General features: G+C 68.3%; 1 protein-coding gene across 1 annotated transcript in view; it reads left to right on the top strand.

Moving 5' to 3' along the window:
* Positions 1 to 1,356: 1,356 nt before the first annotated feature.
* Positions 1,357 to 16,633, top strand: part of AATK (apoptosis associated tyrosine kinase) — a gene marked incomplete at both ends in the record, with an annotated part of 30,852 nt that continues 15,575 nt past the window's right edge. The window contains one exon of the mRNA XM_080826022.1: positions 1,357 to 1,438. Coding sequence (XP_080682148.1) covers positions 1,357 to 1,438 — 82 coding nt within the window. The remainder of the gene's footprint in view (positions 1,439 to 16,633) is intronic.

The raw sequence follows: 16,633 nt of genomic DNA, 5'->3' as shown, positions 1-16,633 counted from the left end.
CCTGGGGGCCAAGGCTGGTTAGAGCAACTTCACACCATTAGGGCCGGAAAGAAGGTACTGGATCCCCTGACCCTCCCCAGGCCCCCGGTGGGGCGGGGCTGCCCCTTCAGGGACCCCACGGGACCATTCCTCTGGCCTTCCGGTCCTTTCCACACAAGAGGCCCTCTTAGAAGGACAAGGTCACGTACTGACACCCTCTCCCTAAGGGGCCGACTGCTCTGCGGGGGGCACTGACTCACCCGTGCTCTCCGCAGAGCCCCGCCGGCCCTGCTGGGGGCAAGCGCCCCTCCCGCCCCCACAGCACCGCTGCCCCCAGCAGGTCCTGCCCAGGGGCTGTGCTCCTCCGCGGAATGAATGGACGCAGGACCCAGCGCGAGCCGCGTTACTCCGAGTTACGTAAATCCCAGCTGCCCGCTACCCCGCAGCTCCGCCGGCTCCACAGGGAGGAGGGGCGTTGGCCGCAGCCCCCCCCCCCCGCCCCGCGCCCCACGCCCCACGGGCCCCCCTGCAGCGGGCGCCGCAGCCGTGCAAGATGGCGCGGCCTGGGGGGTGACGGTCCCCGGGTGCCCGGCGCGGTGCACTCCCTGCGGGGGCAGCGGCCGCCTCCTCCCCGGTCGTCGCGGCGTGGCCCAGCGGGGGCGGCCGGTGCCAAACACCCCCCGCCCCCGCCCCGCGCGGGCGCCGCCCCAAGGGCGCGGGGCCGGACCCCGATCCGCCCCCGAAACCTGCGTGTGCGGGCCGCGTGCCAGGCCCGAACCCCGTGCGCGTGGCCCCCGCGCGCCTCCGGGCCCCCCTGCGCGCGCTTTCGTATTCCTCCTGCGTGCCACGGTGCCCACCCCCGCGTGTGCCGCCCTGGCCTCGCCCGCGTCTCGGGGCCCCCTCCTGCCTCCGCGCCCCCAGCCTCCTCCCTCCCCCGCGCCCCCGGGTCTCCCATCCTGCGTCCCTCTGTCCCCCTGCCCGAGCCTCCGCGCCTCCTCCCTCCCCGCCGCGCGTCTCCGGGCGCCCCCCCAGCCTCCCCCCTCCGCGCGTCTCCGGCCCCCCCCCCAGCCGGGGAAGGAGCCCCCCCGCCCCGCGCGCGCTCCCGCCGGTGTTTTCGGACTGCACCAGCCCCGGAGCCCCGCGGCGCCGCGGCCCGCCGGGCGGAGGCTCCTCGTCCGCCGCCGCCGCCGCCCGCGCCCGCGCCGCCCCCGCCCCGGCCCGGCCCCCGCGCCCGCCCCGGGCCCGCGGCTGCTGCTGCGGCGGTGGGCGCTCGGCCGGCCGGCGGGCAGGGCGCGCTCCGCACCTGCGGCGGCCGCTCGGGCGATGGCGCGGCGCGGGCCGGGGCCCCGGGCGTCCTGAGCGCAGCGTCAGCCGGGGATGCCCGCCGCGCCGCTGGCCCTGGCCATGTCGTCGTCCTTCTTCAACCCCAGCTTCGCCTTCAGCTCGCACTTCGACCCCGGTGAGTCCGCTGGCCGCGCCCCTGGGCCAGCCCTCTGCCCAATGCGGCTGCCCCCCAGCCTGACGGGGTGCCCCCCCCAGTCCCCCCACTGCGGACATGATGCTTTCTGAGCCGCGGTTTCCTCTTTTGCATGGAAATTAACCCTTTCCCCACCCTGAGCAGAGCGCGGCAGGAGGAACCGCTGGCGGGAAGGACCCCTAGAGACCCCCAGCTCGCCGGAGGTGGGCAGGCCTTGGTGTTGGCACGGCCCTGCTGAAGCCACTGGCAGGGGGGTGGGCAGCCGAGGTGCAGGCCAGTCTCTGTGGATGCCTCGGGCTCAGGTAACTGGGGCAGGAGGGCCTGTACTGGCCCCAGGTGTCCAGGGGAGGAAGTGGCCAGGACCAGGGGCCTCCTAGAAGGGTTGGGAGTGTGGCCTTTGGGTCCCAGGCCGCCACAGCCCCTTGCCTGTCTGTGGTCTTGGTGCAGGAAGCCCCTCTCCAGGCTGGGAGCCGGTTCTCGGGAGCCCTGCCTGGCTACCCAGCAGCCTACATGGGGAGCTGGGAGCAGTGGGTCCCCACAGGACAGAGTCCACTGGGCAGAGGCTTGGAGGAGTTGGGCCTCAGTGGGTGCCCAGGCCCCCCGGACAGCGGGAGATGCCCAGGTGGCCCCGTCTAGCTGGCTTGGGGAGACCTGGGGTCCGGCGCCTTGCTCGGCCAGACTGGTGGCGCCAGTCGCATGTTTACCCGTGGCTGCCTGGCCTCCTGGCAGTGGTGGGCAGCTGCGGTGGCCACAGGGGCCGGGGGCGGCTAGAGGCCAGCGTCTGTCACCAGGAGGGGCTGGGCTCTCTTCCCCTGGTCTTGGCCAGCTCCAGCCCTCCTCCACCGGCGTGGGAGAGGAGTCCCTGCTCTGGGGCCATGGCCCAGGGGCCAGAGTCCCACCCACATGTCACTGGAGCTATGGCACAGGCTAATCCAGCCAAAACAAAGCCCGGAGCACATGTGACGGGCTCTCCTGGGTCTCCCTGCCTGGAGCCGGGCCCAGCGTGTGCAGCCATGCGCCGGGTCCCCTGGGCACGGCCCCATCTGAAGACATTTGCTCCTGGGGGATGGGAGCTGACGTGAGGTCTGTCTGTTGGGTTTAGGGTGTGGGTGTCAGTCCCTCAGAAAAGACTTGCCAGGCAACAGAGGCCCAGGGCTTGGAGAACATGCTGTCGCCGGTGGATGGCTCAGAGTCTGGGCAGCAGCTGCCCCAGCTGGCCCAGTGGGCTGGAGGGCGGCAGCCCCAGGCCCAGAAAAGCTTCGGGGACGGGCATCCAGGTGGCCCAGGGCCAGTGCTCCAGGCAGCCTGCCGGCTGGGAGGTGGGGGTCCAGCCTTAGGATGCGGCCTTGGAACTACTGGCAGGCTTGGGATGTGTGTGTGTGTGTGTGTGTGTGTGTGCGCGCGCGCACACACGTGGGGACTGACCCTGGGATGGAGGCCCTCCCCCACATCCAGCGTCTTGCACTCTATGTGGAGCCCGGACTTGCCCTGTGTGGGGCTCAGCACGCCCCTCCCTCTCCTCGGCTGTGTCCTGGGCACCTGACCCCTCCCCCACTTCAGAGAAACAACGGGCTTTGCGTGTCTTGCAAGTGTTTGCGTAAACAGCTGCCGTCAATGTAATTATAATGTGTCGGTGCAATGACTTACAGGGAAAGAAGGTGTCAGGAGGGCAAGGGGAGGTCTCCTCGGCGGGCGCAGCGAGGGGCAGAGCTGTGTCCCCCATGGGAGGGTCAGCCCTGGCTGGCAGCGGCGGGTACTAGGCTGGGGCGCAGGGCTCCCTGCTGGTCCCCACGTGGGTGTTGGGGAGAGCAAGGGTGGGGTCCCCGGCTTCCTGGTGGATGCCAGGCATTCAGAGCCCCACTCCCACCGGCTGGAGTCTCTGACGCGGTCTTCTCGTCTGTAAAACGGGACAGCGGCGACTACCTCCCAGGCCCTCATGCTGGTTAAGGGCCGGGGAAGCCGGGCCCTCCGTGAACAAAGACTGCGGTAGAGGAGGCGGTGGGGAAGACGCAGGGCTCGGCGGCGTCTCCATCCCCGAAGTGGAGAGAAGGGGTTCTTCCTGAGGGCTGCGGGGGGTGGGGGGTGCAGACCCTGCTGGGGGCCGCCAAGCCCAGAGGGCAGGGCAGACGTGTGTTGCCGGCCATCTGGAAGTTTATTTCCGTGACTGCCCCACAGTCAGGGGTGGAGAGAGAGGCCGGGCCCAGGTGGGGCGTCCTCACAAAGTCACCAGGCCTGGCCATGGATCCTTCTTGGGATTCTGTGGCCGTCCCTTTCACGGTGGGACCGTGACGGCGGTGGTTACGTCGAGAAGGGGCCCGCGCTGGAGCCTCAAGGGAGACCCGGGGCTGGGGGTCCCGCACCTAAACCAGAAGCCGTCTGGGCCACCACCCGCTCTCAGGTGTGGGCAAAACTGGGGTGCCGCGAGGGGCCAGGCCCGAGTGCGTGCTCTTGGGGCAACGTGGGCTGCTGTCGGACTCTTTCCCGGGATGTGAGGCCGCGCGGGGTTTCTTGGTGCCTCAGCTGCGTGACTGCAGTGCCGTGTGGCCTGGGGCTGATTCCTTCATCTCTGAGACTCAGCCTCCCGTAGGCGACACCTCACTCTGGGGACACCAGCTGGGCAAGGTGTGGGAACCAAGAACTGAGGGGTGCTGGGGCTGCCGTGGGATGGGTCGGGAGTGGTTGGGCCAGTCCGGGAGGAGGGGACGGTGTGGCCTCGAGGGAGGGGGGTCACCTCTCCTCCAGGAGTGTCCCAAGGCAGGGGACTGGCCAGGTGAAGCCTGAGGGACCTCAGTGGTGCCGGGCGGGGGCAGGGCTCACGCAGGCTGCCGTGGTTTCTGGGAAGGCCTCGGAGTCCCTGACCCCAGGCGGCCTGGGGCTGTCCGAGGGGCTGCCTTCTGGCTCTCGCCACTCCCGGGGTCCCCAGCAGCGGACCCCGCCCCTCTCGGGTCACGTGGCCCTCTCTGTGCTGCCTCCGTGTCCTGACCTGTAAGGTGGGAGTCAGTGCAGCGCTCACCTCCGAGGGTCACGGGACGGTCCCCGGGGTCGGTGGCCCTGTGAACCGAGCAGAGCGGATACTCGAGCCTCGGGGCCGCAGAGGACCGGATGGTGGGACTGGGAGTTCAGGGAAGCTCTCGGCACACCAGTGCCCCTTCCCCCCGCCCACCAGGGGCTTGTGCTCTGCTGCTGGCTTGTGCCCGTTCCAGCCCAGGGCTGGACACGCCTCCACGGGGAGAGGACGGGGCACTCGGGGGACGGGCTAGGAGCCCTGCTCCCCGGCGAATGCACCCTGGCCACAGTTCTCAGCCCTGGTGGCTTCTGCTCCCGGCCTGCTGCCATGGGGCTGACTGGAGGCAGACGCTCCCCAGGAACCCCCAGACCCGCTCAGGCTCGGGGGGGCCAGAGCCGCCCCTCTGCCCAGTGTTGCTTCCTTTCCTTGTGCCCAGGAAGGGCGGGCGCGGGCCGTGTGGTGCGGGCCAGCGAGGGGAGGCGTGACCCTCTGGGCAGGGGGCCAGGGGAGGCCCTGCCTTCGCTTCGGGCGCATTCTCCAGCCGGGCTCTGCCCTTCCCTCGGAGGGGGCCGCTTCTCCCCCGAGGGCCCTGCACCCACACAAGCAGATACGCACCCAGGGTCACACGTGCGAGAACACGTGTGAACACACACGAATGCACACATGCTCTCAGTGAGGAAATGTGACCCACACCCACATTTGCACATACACACACACACACCTGCAGATACCTGGAAACACACGCTGGCACACACCTGCGCTCCTCACACGCATACACACGCACACGCAGGTGACCTCGGTGTGTGCCCCTGCACACGACCTCTTCACGCAGGGGTGCACATCCCCCGTGGGCAGAGCTTGCTGCTTCAAATGTAGGGTCACCGCCTTGGGGGCAGAGGGGGCATCTTGGACGAGTTTGCCCCGAGTGTGGCCTCCTGATCCCCCGGCCACTGGGAAACTTCTCACTTCTTCCATCAGGCAGAGCCTGGACTAGGGGCCTGGCCTGGACCCCGGTCCCTCCAAGGCCAGACCACCTCCCTGGCCCTAGGTGACCTTGAATCAGGCGTGCTGGTGCCCCTGGCTTTCGTGTGGGGACTCTTCTGCCACCTTGTCCATGGGGGTCCCACCCGTGGGGCCCACTCAGCCCCCACCAGGACCCATTGCGCCCATGGCCCTGACCTCCCAGGTGTCGCGCCCGCAGCCCCGTTCGCTGTTGACTTCTGCTGCCCTGGGCCCGGGGGCGGGGGCACTAAGGCTTCCCGGGCGGGGGTCCGGGCTGAGGGGAGAGCCCCATCGCGCCTGCCCCGCTTGGGCCCCAGCTCCCGCCCCTGCTCTCATTCCGATCCTCTGGACAGAGTCGTCTGTCCTGGTGGCTGGTTCTCTGCTGTCACCCGGCTACAGAACCTTTCCCAGGGTGGGCTGGCCTGGCCCTCTCCCGGTGGTCACTGTGTTGGGGTGCACGCACCCCTCCTTTATCTGGGAGACTTCTCTGCGGACCCGTTCTTCCCCATCTCAGTGGGCACCTGGATACACCACCGACCCCTGTAATCGCCGCCCAGCGGGGACCTTGTTTGGAAACAGTCTTTGTGGATGTCGGGCGCTCAGATGAAGCCCTGCCATTCAGGGAGGGCCTGGGGCCAGCGGCTGAGGTCGTTACAGAAGAAAGCAGAGGGGTTCGGGGGAGCAGGAGGCCGCCGGGGGGCCTCTAGAAGTGGGGAGAGGCCGGCAGGATCCAGAGGGAGGGAGGCCTTGACGGAGGGCTCCTGAGAGACCCCGCAGGGCTGTGGTTGCCCCCCCAACTCGTGATTTGTTCCAGAGTCCCTCCCCGGGGGGTCCCGGCCTGCCTCGCACCCTCAGCCGGCCTCACCTCTCGACTCATGGCGGCCGTGTCCACCTGGAGGAGGCTTGGGAAGAACGTGAGGGAACCCACGTGCGGGCAGCCTGGGGACCAGCGCGTCCACGGGGTCGGTCCTGCCTCTCGCACAGAATGGGCACCGGCCCGGCGGCGGCCCGAGGCCTCCCCGCCCCCGGCAGAGGAAGCGAGGGCAGGGGACGCCGGGCCGGAGCCAGTCCCCAGGTGGTCTGTCTGGGCTATGGCCACGCCAAGCCCCCTGGCTTTCTCCGCCAGTGCCGGGGCCGAGACAGGGCACCTGGGGGTCCGGAGTGGGGCTGGGGGGGGTCTCCTGATGGTCACCCTAGGGTTAGACCAGCAGTCAGAGCCACGTGGGAGCGGCTGCCCAGAGCTGGGCACGTGGGGGTTTCTGGGAGGACGTGGGCCGCTGTCCCCCCATCAGCCCCGGCGTGGTGGGGGCTTATAATCTCGAGGCCCCGGCCACGGCTCTGGCCCTGGCAGAGAAAGTGGCAGGACAGGGCTAGTGCAGGGGCTGGTTCTGGGCAGCCGAGGGGTCACTCACCTGTCACAGGTTGTGTGGGGCGTGGCAGTGTTGTCCCGGGGACTGGAGGACCGGGCGGGGCCCCACAGGTCCCCTCTCGTGGTAGGATGTCGCCGGGCCTGTCCTTGGTCACCCCCGGGGAGGCTGTGGTGCGCCCCCTCCTTCCCCACAAAGAGGGGGCCGCGCAGCTGTCGTCCACCTGCTGGCCTGGGCACAGGGCCTTGGGCAGCCCCGACAGCTGGCCCGGAGCTGCCCGAGGAGACAGCCAGGCCATCCATGTGAGTCAGGACAGGAGCAGGGGAGCTGGCGGCCCAGGCCCGGCCTCTACCGACGTCTCCCCTGTGCCAGGGGTGGCGTGGGGGATGGGCAGCAGGGTGGTGCCAAGGACACGGGCCTATGTCAGAGAGTCCTCCCTGGGCGGCCAGCTCCGAGGATGGGCCTGCTGGGCACCACGCCCCGTTCCTGCCGCACGACGGTTCTTAATGACCTTGAACAAGGGGCCCTGCGGGTTGTGCAGCCAGGACTGCCCCGGGCCACTGGCCAGCCTCAGGCCCCAGCTAGGAGGGTCAGGGTGGGGGTCATCTGTAGAGGGATGCGGTGACTCTGCAGTGCCGGGCACCTGCGCTGGCAGCCCGGGGCTCTGGGGCCGCCTGTGGTCCCCAGCAGGAGGCCGGGCTCTGCTGGTGGGGAGACCGGCCGGGGAAGCCTCCAGCCCCGGGGAAGAAGGACTTCTACTTCTCTGGGGATGCGGTACCCGGTGCCTCACGCCGGATGGCCCCGGTGGGGTGGCGGGTCGCGGGCCTCGCTCACTCCGCGGACAGTAACCCCCCAGGGGACACGGCGCGGAGCTTTCAGCGGCCTGGCTGTGGACGGTTGTCGCCTTCCGTCCCCCGCGGCTCTGTGACGGTTTCGTCGAGATGTGGTTGGCGTTCCGAGGGACTCACCCCTTCGAAGCGTGTGCTTCCGTGGTGTTTCTCGTCCTTGCAGGTTGTGCAACTGTCACCACCAATTTTAGAACACTTCTGTCCCCGAGGACAAACCCCATGCGCCCTGCCAGTCCCACTCCATTCCCGGCCCCGCCGGCTCCCCCATGCATGGAGGGGTCGCCCCACAAGGGACACATCATAGCAGCAAATTGTGTAACGCGGGGTCTTTGCTGTCTCCCCGGGTTCACGGGTCGGTGCTGGCTCCTGGCGCTCGCTGACCGGCTTCTCGCTGTGGCCGATCCGGGCGCAGCTGCCAGACTGCCAGGTGCCTTCCCGGGGCCTTGTCGCCCGTGTGGCGATCTCGTCCATGAATGCGCCTCTGAGCCTCTCCCTTATCCGCTTGGGGGGGGACAGCTGTATATCCTGGGACCAAGCCCTTGGGCAGCTACGAGTGTCATGGCTCACGGGCCAGCGCCGGGGGCCCGACTTTCCCTGATTCCCAGCTCCGTGATGCCCCTGGTCGCCCGACAGGCCACCGTGGGAGACGGCCCCGCTGGAGCCAGCAACGGCCACGCGTGGAGACCTTCCCCTTCTCTCTTCATCGTTTCCAGAACGCTGGCTGTGAAGCCTTTGGGCTGTCTTTTCTGGGAAGAAGCCTGAACCCTTCCTGGGAGGAGGCCCCCCGCCGCCCCCGCAAGAGGCAGTCTCTGGCCCAGAGGCACTCCGGCTTCTCAAAGCCGCTTAGCCTTGGAGGGAGCTGTCCCAGCCCTTGGGTGGGTCCTGCTCTGGGCAGGCAGAGCTGGGCTCCTTTTACCGGGCCCACGGGCACATCCCTGGCCTGAGCCGTGCTCTCGCCACCCCCCTTCCCTCGCCAGCCTCATCCCAACTCTGCCCTGCACGGGGTCCAGGCAGAAACTTGGCACCAAGGATGGTGCGAAGTCGGGGGCCCGAGCAAATGTGAGCCTGGTGGCCTTTTGGCCTCCTCCAAGCTGCTGTCCCCAGGGCCCCCCGCCCTTACCACGCTCAAGAGAGGGAGGACTCATCTCTCCAGCTCGGGTGGCTTGGGAGGGCCTGGTGCCCGGCATGTCACGGCGGGTGCCGGGGAACGAAATGGTCAGGCCTGTCTTCCCGAGGTGTTACCCACAGGCCCCCGGGGGCATGGGGGCCCCGGACGTGTGTGTCTCCGAAGGACAGGCGGACAAGGCTGGGGCCAAGTGGGAGGAGCCGGGGTGGGGGGATGGGAGGCAGCACCCGTGCAGCCCGTTCTCAACCAGATCCCCCAAGCCCCCCGTCCCGGGACCGGCCAGAGGGGTGGGCCCCATGGTGGGAGGGTGGGCCTCTGGTGTCGGTGGGGCTGGCCAGGCCTGAGTTTTCTCCTGCGTCACTGGAAGACACGGAGGTCGCGGAGCTTCCTTCCGTCCCTGTGTCTGTGACAAGCTGGCCTGAGGCGGGGCGGGGCAGGGACAGCAGCTCAGCCGGCCCCAGAGTGGGGTCCTGGGCGGGATCCTGATGGAACCCCTGGGGCTGGGCCACCCCTGGACGGCCCCTTGCGTGCTGCCAAGAGCATGTCCGCTGAGTGCGCAAGTGTGCGTGCACAGCCTGTGAGCGTGGCCGTGCCCATGCGTGCGACTGGGTGTGAGGACGTAGGAGGGTGTGGTGGTTGTGCTTGGGTGGGAGCGTGTGCACACGTGGACACGTGCGAGAGTGAGCAAACGTATGTGTATTTCTGTGGCCGTGTGCGTGTGTACACATGTGCGTTTGGGCGCCAGTGCCTGGTGCGTGGCCCCCCTTCTCCGGAAGGAAGGCCCAGGCCCCACTGGTGCCCTCCTGCCCCTGGGGAGTTAGAGCCCGAGGGCCCCCTCATGGGCTCTGGGGAGGTCTGAGCTCCCGACCCACAGGGATAGCGGGCAGGGGGCTGACACCGGCCGTACCAACTGCCGGCTGCCCTCTGCAGATCTGTGGTCCGGGCTCTGGGAAGGGACCCCCCCCCCCCCGCCGCCTACCCCGTGAGCAGCTGCCGGGACCCGGCGGGGTCCACCGCCGCAGCGCCCTAGCAGGCCCGGGGCACCCGGCAGGGGTGGCCTGGGTGGACCTTGGAGCTGCGAGTCCTCATGGGGGTTGGTGGGCTCGAGGCCTGTCGCTCCAGGCTCGTGCCTCAGCTGGTGGTCGCCCTGGGACACTCGCGCGTCCCTCACAGGGAGGAGGCAGTGCCCTCCCCTCTCAGCCCCACTCCTCTGTCTTGGGGTGCGACCCTGTCCTCCACCCTCTGTCCTGCACACAGCAGGCGGCGCCCTGGTCTGTCTGGCCCGTGAGCAGACTGGGCCTCTGGGCCCCAGAGGTGTGGGAGGCTCTGGGGTGGGGGCAGTGGGGCCCAGTCTCCCCACCCAGATGCCCCTTGGGCCTTTCTCACCTGGGGGGTGGAGCCCGGGCAGCTGCGGGGGTGAGGCCGGGCTGGGCCCCGGCCCAGAGTCAGTTTCTGAGGTGGGAAGGCTGGGCCTCAGTTTCCCAACTAGGCTGTGGTCCGATGAGCCTGGCGGCCGTCCGGGACGGCTCAGGATACAGCACCAGCCCCTGGGCGGGGGGTGAGTCCTGTAGGTGTGGCTCTTGCCGTGGGAGGCCGGGGTGGGGGGGGGTGGGCGTGCTGGGGCCTGGGGACCAGGAGGCCAGTGTGTCTGAGCCCGCGTTTGTGGGCCCGTGTCCTCCGGCCGCCGCTCCCAGCCCCACACGGGAGCCTCCCTTACAGACGAGTTGGGGCTCCATTTTAGTCCCTGGTCTGTCCTTCCATTCGTCGCGCTGGCCTCTGAGAGTTGGGGGAAGTGAGGAAGCAGAGGGGCCCGGGGCCTGCGTGCGGGGCGCCCGGCCACACGAGTCCCAAGCCCGGTGGAGGGCCGCTGTGTCCCTGCTCGGGACACCCCTCCTTTTGGAAGAAACCTCCAGGTCTGGGCCCACAGACAAACCTTGTGGAGAGCCTCTGCCCCCGAGGTCCCCCAGCCCCAGATCTGTCTGCGGTATGGCCTCCCTCTGCTTGCCCTCCACCCCGCCCGGGAACCCCAGAATCCTGCCAAATCCTGCAGCTTGCTCGGCGGGGGGCTGGGAGGTGGGAGTGTCAGAACCAGACGGTGGGACACTCTGGGCACCTCTGGGACCTCGGCCCCGACACCCCGGGCACATGGACCACCGCCCCGAGCGCCGTTCTCTGGCCTCATCCCGCTAACTCAGCAGAATGCCCTCTTGGCCGAGGGTCCTTCCTGGGCAGGACCCTGTTGGCGTCACCAGGCGGGTCATGGGGGCCAGCGGGCTGGTGCAGGATTCCTCAGATGCCTGGCCGAGACCCCGCCCAGGCCTGCGGCTGACCCTGGAGCCCGAGTCCCTGTGGGCAGGGCCGCTGGGCCACTTCCAGAAAGGAGCCCAGGGCTCACCGACTGGGCCGTGCTGGGACCCCCCAGAGGAGTGAGCTCCCCATGGTGTGAGCAGCTGGGGCATCTGGCCGCGACGGGCAGGACTTTCTGCTGTGGACACGGCCGCCGTCCCCGGGGGGTTTGGGCAGCTCCCCGAGGGGCTGGGATGAGACGGGGGGCTGTGGGCACCTGGTGAAAGAGGAGTGAGCCGGCTGGGGGATGTTGGGGGGTCGGGCAGGGCTGGCCTGCTCTGACCCGGCCTCCGATGCATCGTAGGGCTCGAGTCGCACTTTCTTAAGCTAAAGTGAACCACGACAGAGGGGACAACGGGACACTGAGTGCATTCCCAGTTCCAGAACATTCCCCTCACCCCGTAAAGACCCAGGGAGCCACGCGTACCCCTCCCCACCCCAGCCCCGGGCAGCCGCGCCCCTGACCCCCCACACCAGTGCAGCCGCCCAGCGGGGCCCGGAGGGGCCGCCACTTTCCACAGCGTCACTCACGGAGGACGAGGCTTCCCGCTCTCCACTTCCTCGCCAAGCTCACGTCCCGTTAGAGAAATCGTGGCCACCGTAGTGGGTCAGATGGCACACTTGTCGTTCAGAGCAGCTGCCCGGCGGACGGCAGGGTGTGGCCCCTCCGTGCGACCCTGGGGAAACCGAGGCCCTTGGTGTCGAGGCCGGAGGGCTTGACCCGGGCCTGCCCTCCCTCCGCTCTGTCCAAGTGGTTCCTGAGTCCTGTGTGTCTCAGGCCCCGGGCATGTGCCCTCAGGCTGAAGGGACAGGGAGGGGAATGGCCAGACTCTGGGCAAGCGGGGTCCGCGCGGAGGGCGCTCAGTGCGGGCCGGGGCTGGGGCTTTTGAAGGTGGCTCTGGCCGAAGGTGAGGAAGCGCGGGGCGGCTCCAGACCCCTGAAGTTGGGCAGCGTCCTGGCTGCACCGGCGGTGGTCATGGCCTGGGAAGGGCTGGATGTGGGGGGAGACAAGAGGGGTCTGGGGGCATTGGGGTGTCTGGTTCGGGGAGTGGCTGGCACGGGGCCGGAGGAAAGGTCTGTGATGCTCAGGTTCACCGGAGGGAAGGGCCGGGCCCGGGGGGGCCGTGGGGGTCTGGAGCCCCGGACTTAGTGCCGGAATCACGATGGGGTCAGGAAGGGGGTGGAGGCCCAGCCTGGGCCCCCTTGGGGTTGGGGAGGAGGGTCCAGGTCAGGACAGCGCGGTGGGTGCTGAGAGGGGGTGGGCGTGCTGGATCTGCCCCAGAGCCCAGAAGGCGGCCCAGCCCACTGTCCTTCCTGCCGCTGGAATCAGGGCCAATACCCAAGTCCCCGGGTGGTTGGAGCCAGGATCGCTGTCCCTTCTCCTGCCTCCTCCTCCCATCTGCGTCCCCACTGCGTCCCCGGGGAGACCTCAGTGACCTCCGGCTAGGTGACTCCCCGGGGTGGGGTTTGAGGGGGGCGGGGGTTGGGCCCCAGGTCCTGCTGACGCCGGGGCGTTATTCTGTGTGTGCTGGGGCCGTGGGGGTCTTAAAGAGGGAACGACGGGTCTGAGCGCCAGCGGTCATTATATAAAATTAGGCACGTTTGATTCGAGGTGCACCGCACGCTTACCGTAGAGCACCCAGAGCGCGGACGACCAGAGGAACTGCGCGTCCGGACAGGCTCTGTTCTGAGATCTTTTCTCTCACGTGGTTTTTGTTTGTTAACATGGTTGTGACTCGGATTCGTACACGGTAAACGGTTTTGCAATCCAGCCTCTTCGTTTCAACCTCATTGAGGTAGAACTGAAAACACGGGGTGGGGGGGTGGAGGGGGAGGGGATGTCCAGCAGACTCTGTGCCCAGTGTGGGGCCCGACGTGGGGCTCGATCTCCCGACCCTGAGATCATGACCTGAGCCGAAATCAAGAGTTGGTTTCGCCCAACGGACGGCACCACCAGGCGCCCCTAAGCCGTGCACATTCATATGCCCTTTGGGGGACTTTGTGCGTATGTTCAGGGTTCCCCCCGCCCAAGCCCATGGCCCCATAGTCCTGTAACTGACCCTTCGTGCCCAAACACGTCCTCGGGGCCTTTCTTCTTCTTCTGAGTAGTGTGACCTCGAGCTGTCTCTGTTCAAAGCTTCTCCTTCAGTTCACTTTCACAGCTTCTTGGCAGGTGTGTCGGTTTTTCCTGTCATCCTTCCTTTGCGGGGGGCCTGTTCGGGCTGTTTTTGTTATAAGCGTCACCGGGACGAGCATCTCCGTGAGGGGGGCTTCGGTCTGTGCTGATAACGCTCGTTCCTGGCTTCGCTCTTGCTCTGGGTTTGGGGGTCCTCCGGGTCAGTGTCTTGGGGTAAATTCCCCGACGAGGAATCCCTTGGCCTATGGGCGGGCCGACCCCAAGGGGCGGGTCTGCGGGTCGCTCTCCGGCTTTCCCGTCGCTGCTGGGACGCTGTGCGGGGTTGGGGGGCTGGTGGCAGGGGCTGGCGTTTGCGTCGGGCTCCTTTGACGTCGGGCGCGGCCGAACGTCTCCTTGCGGGCTTTGCTTACTTGGCTTGTTTCTGGTGGGGCGTCTTAAGGTGCTTTTCTTATTCTTTGCTGACGGTGGGTCCTCTGCGGTTGGGACAGCGTCTTCCGATGGACGTTCTGTGAACCTTTATCCTGGCGCACGCTGTGCCTTTTACCTGGGGCCAGTACAGAGCGCACGAACCCGTCGGCGTTTTGTGGTTCCTCCGTCGCTCCGAGTGTGAGCTTTCTTCTCCGGGAACAAACCTGCCGTCGACCCGTTTTCTTCTGCGCTGCTCTGATTTGACTCCGACGTCAGTCTGAGGTTCCTCTGCTGAGTGGCCAGGCGGCTGTTCCCCTGCCCGGCCTGTCGCCGGCTCTCGGCGGCCCTGTCGGCCCCCGGCGTCCCGTGTCCTCCCGGCCACACGGAATGTGTTCCTTTCTCACATGGGATCAGCTCCGGGCCGGGGCCTGCCCTCTGCTCTGTTTGGCTTCCTTCACCAAGTACAGCTTCCTAGGGTCACAGGACAGGCGCTTGGAGAGGAAACGGGGGAGGGGATGACCCTGTCTCACGACAGCCCCACCTGGACACCACCCACCTTACGGCAGACCGGACGCAAGTCACGTTTTCCTTTTATGGGAAGTCCAGCCCAGGCTCTGGCTTTGTTCTGAGCTGTGCCCCACACTCCTCTCCCACCAGCTCCCTGGAGACGCTCTGTCCCCTCGCAACCTGGCAGGGAGAGCTCGGTACACAGCAGGTGCCCAATAAGTGTGTGGTACTGTTCCTAAAGGTGGCCGTGGGGTTTTACAGAACGCTGTACCTCGCTTGGAGATGACCGGCTGTGCCGGGCTGCCCGGCCATGGAGGAGGCGACCCTCTCCGGCAGGCGCGGGCGCGGAGCCATGGACAGCGGCCGGCGGGCCCCGTCTGTGTTGCTTCTGCGGTCGGTATGCGTGACCGGCAGGACAGGGTCCGCGGCCGCAAATCGCCCCACGCGAGTGCATCCAGGAGGCAGGGCCGGGCCGGAGGGCGGCTGGGACCACCGGGTGGTTCCGGTCTGCAGAGCGGTGCGCGGTTTGCGGTGTGGGGGGACGCTGGGAAGCGCTACGGTGCACTTGGCTTTTGTCATTACTTGTCACGAGTGTTAGATCTCATGGCCGTGGGGGTCGTATGACTCGTGATTTCACACGGAGCAGCTGGGGACGGGTCCCCCCCGTGGGGACTCACCTGATTACAGCGGTGGGCGGGATAGCAATGGAGGGGAGCCCTTTCTGCTGGACGTGTGGCCCGTCCAGCCCGCAAGGCTCGGGGGGTGGCAACGGTGGGCTCTGGCTGCTGCTTCCGGAAGCCCCCGTGGGGTTTTCCTCCAGAACCCCCAGCCAGGCCCCCGCCTCCTACAGCCGTCCCCGGGGCTACAGTGGCCTCAGAGGGTTTGGGCCCAGGGTGCCCGAGGCCAAGGACAGAGGCTGAGGGCAGAGGCTGCAGCTGGGCCTCCTGAGGTGGGCCTGCCCAGCCGCAGCCTGCAGCCCCGAGGGCCGGGGGTGTTGGACCATGGCGCCCGCCGCCTTCCTCAAGGACCCGGGGGGGGCAGAAGACCACCCCAGGCTCCAGGGCCCGCCAGGAGAGGGAGGTGCGGGAGCCCCCGGGGGCAGTGGAGGGCGGGGGAGGGGAGGGTGCAGCATGGCCGGTGGATCCCTGCGGCAGGGCTGCGTCCCCGAGGGCACTGGCTCCTTCCGGGGGGTGCGGGAGCCGGGGCTCTTCAGCCCTGGGAGGACTCGCCGTGGCCGCCGCCTGCGGGCTGGGGACTGTGTGCTGTGGGGCGTGGGAGCCCAGCAAGGGGACCTACGCGCACCCACACCACAGTCGGTCTTCGGAGGCCCCGTGAGGGTGTCTGTCTTGGGCCCCTCTAGGAACAGGGACATAGCCCGTGGCTGTCCTCCGTGTGGGGTTCTCCTTGGGGCAGGCCGAGCTGGGCTCCCCTGCCACGGTGTCCCTGTCCTCCAGCCCTGCCTGGCCCCAGCTACCTGTGTGTGGGTGCGGGGGCCGGGCTTGGAGCCCCGAGCAGGAGCCCAGGCTGGGCTTGCCGTCTTTCTAGGCCTTCAGACTCCCCCTGCCTCCAGGCAGCCCTCCCAGATCCCATCTTAGGTTGCAGTCCTGGCGTCCTGTGAGGGTGTGGAAGGCAGGGGAGCAGACGCACGCCGGCCGGAGGTCAGCTGTACCACCGGAGGTAGGCTCCGAGCCTTCACTTCCTCCTGTCCGGCAGGGACAGGCCAGTTAGGCCCCCGGGAGGCCTTGCTGAGACCAGGTCTGACCCGATCGGCCTGGTGTGGCGGGCGTGCTGGCTTGGGTGGCGGGGTCTTGGGAGCTCAGCCATGGGGGCCAAGGGTGGGGGCGCGCGGTGGGAGAAAGCCTGCGGGCCCGAGCGGGACGGACAGACAGCGGTCTTCGGGGCGGGGCGTGGGCCGGAGCCAGTGTGATCGGAGAGGAGGGGCAGGACTGCCTCTGTCTAGGGGACACCTGGACTGTCCTGCGGGCAGCAGACAAGCCGGGCTCCCCGAGGCCCTGGCTCAGCTGGGGGGTGGGCGCTGCCCAGAGCCCTAATCCAGGGGCCGTCTTTATATGTTGGGGGATCCGTGTATGTCGTCCGGGCACCTCCATTCCCGATCTGGGGAGGGTCCGCTGTGCGGGGAGCGGGGGTCCCTGCTGTCCCCAGGACAGAAAGAGCACCGGGGGGCCCTTGATGGTCACTTCAGCAAGAGGGTAACTTGGACACGCCAGGCTGCATGCCGGAACTCTGTGCCCAGCCAGTGTGGTGCCGCCTTCTTGGGGACAGACAGCCCTCCCATGTCAGGGCGCTGACCCCCGGCCGCACAGAGCCTGGCACATGGCCAGCCCCGACGCCCCTCCCCATCAGCGGGGCCGGGCCCCCCCTCCTGGCCCCTTGAGGTTCTGGCGGGGGTTACCACGCTCAGAGCTTTA

This window comes from Martes martes (assembly GCF_963455335.1).
Source record: "Martes martes genome assembly, chromosome: 16".
NCBI lineage: Eukaryota > Metazoa > Chordata > Mammalia > Carnivora > Mustelidae > Martes > Martes martes.
Note: the sequence above shows the minus strand (reverse complement) of the source record. Positions and strands in the feature narration are given on the sequence as shown.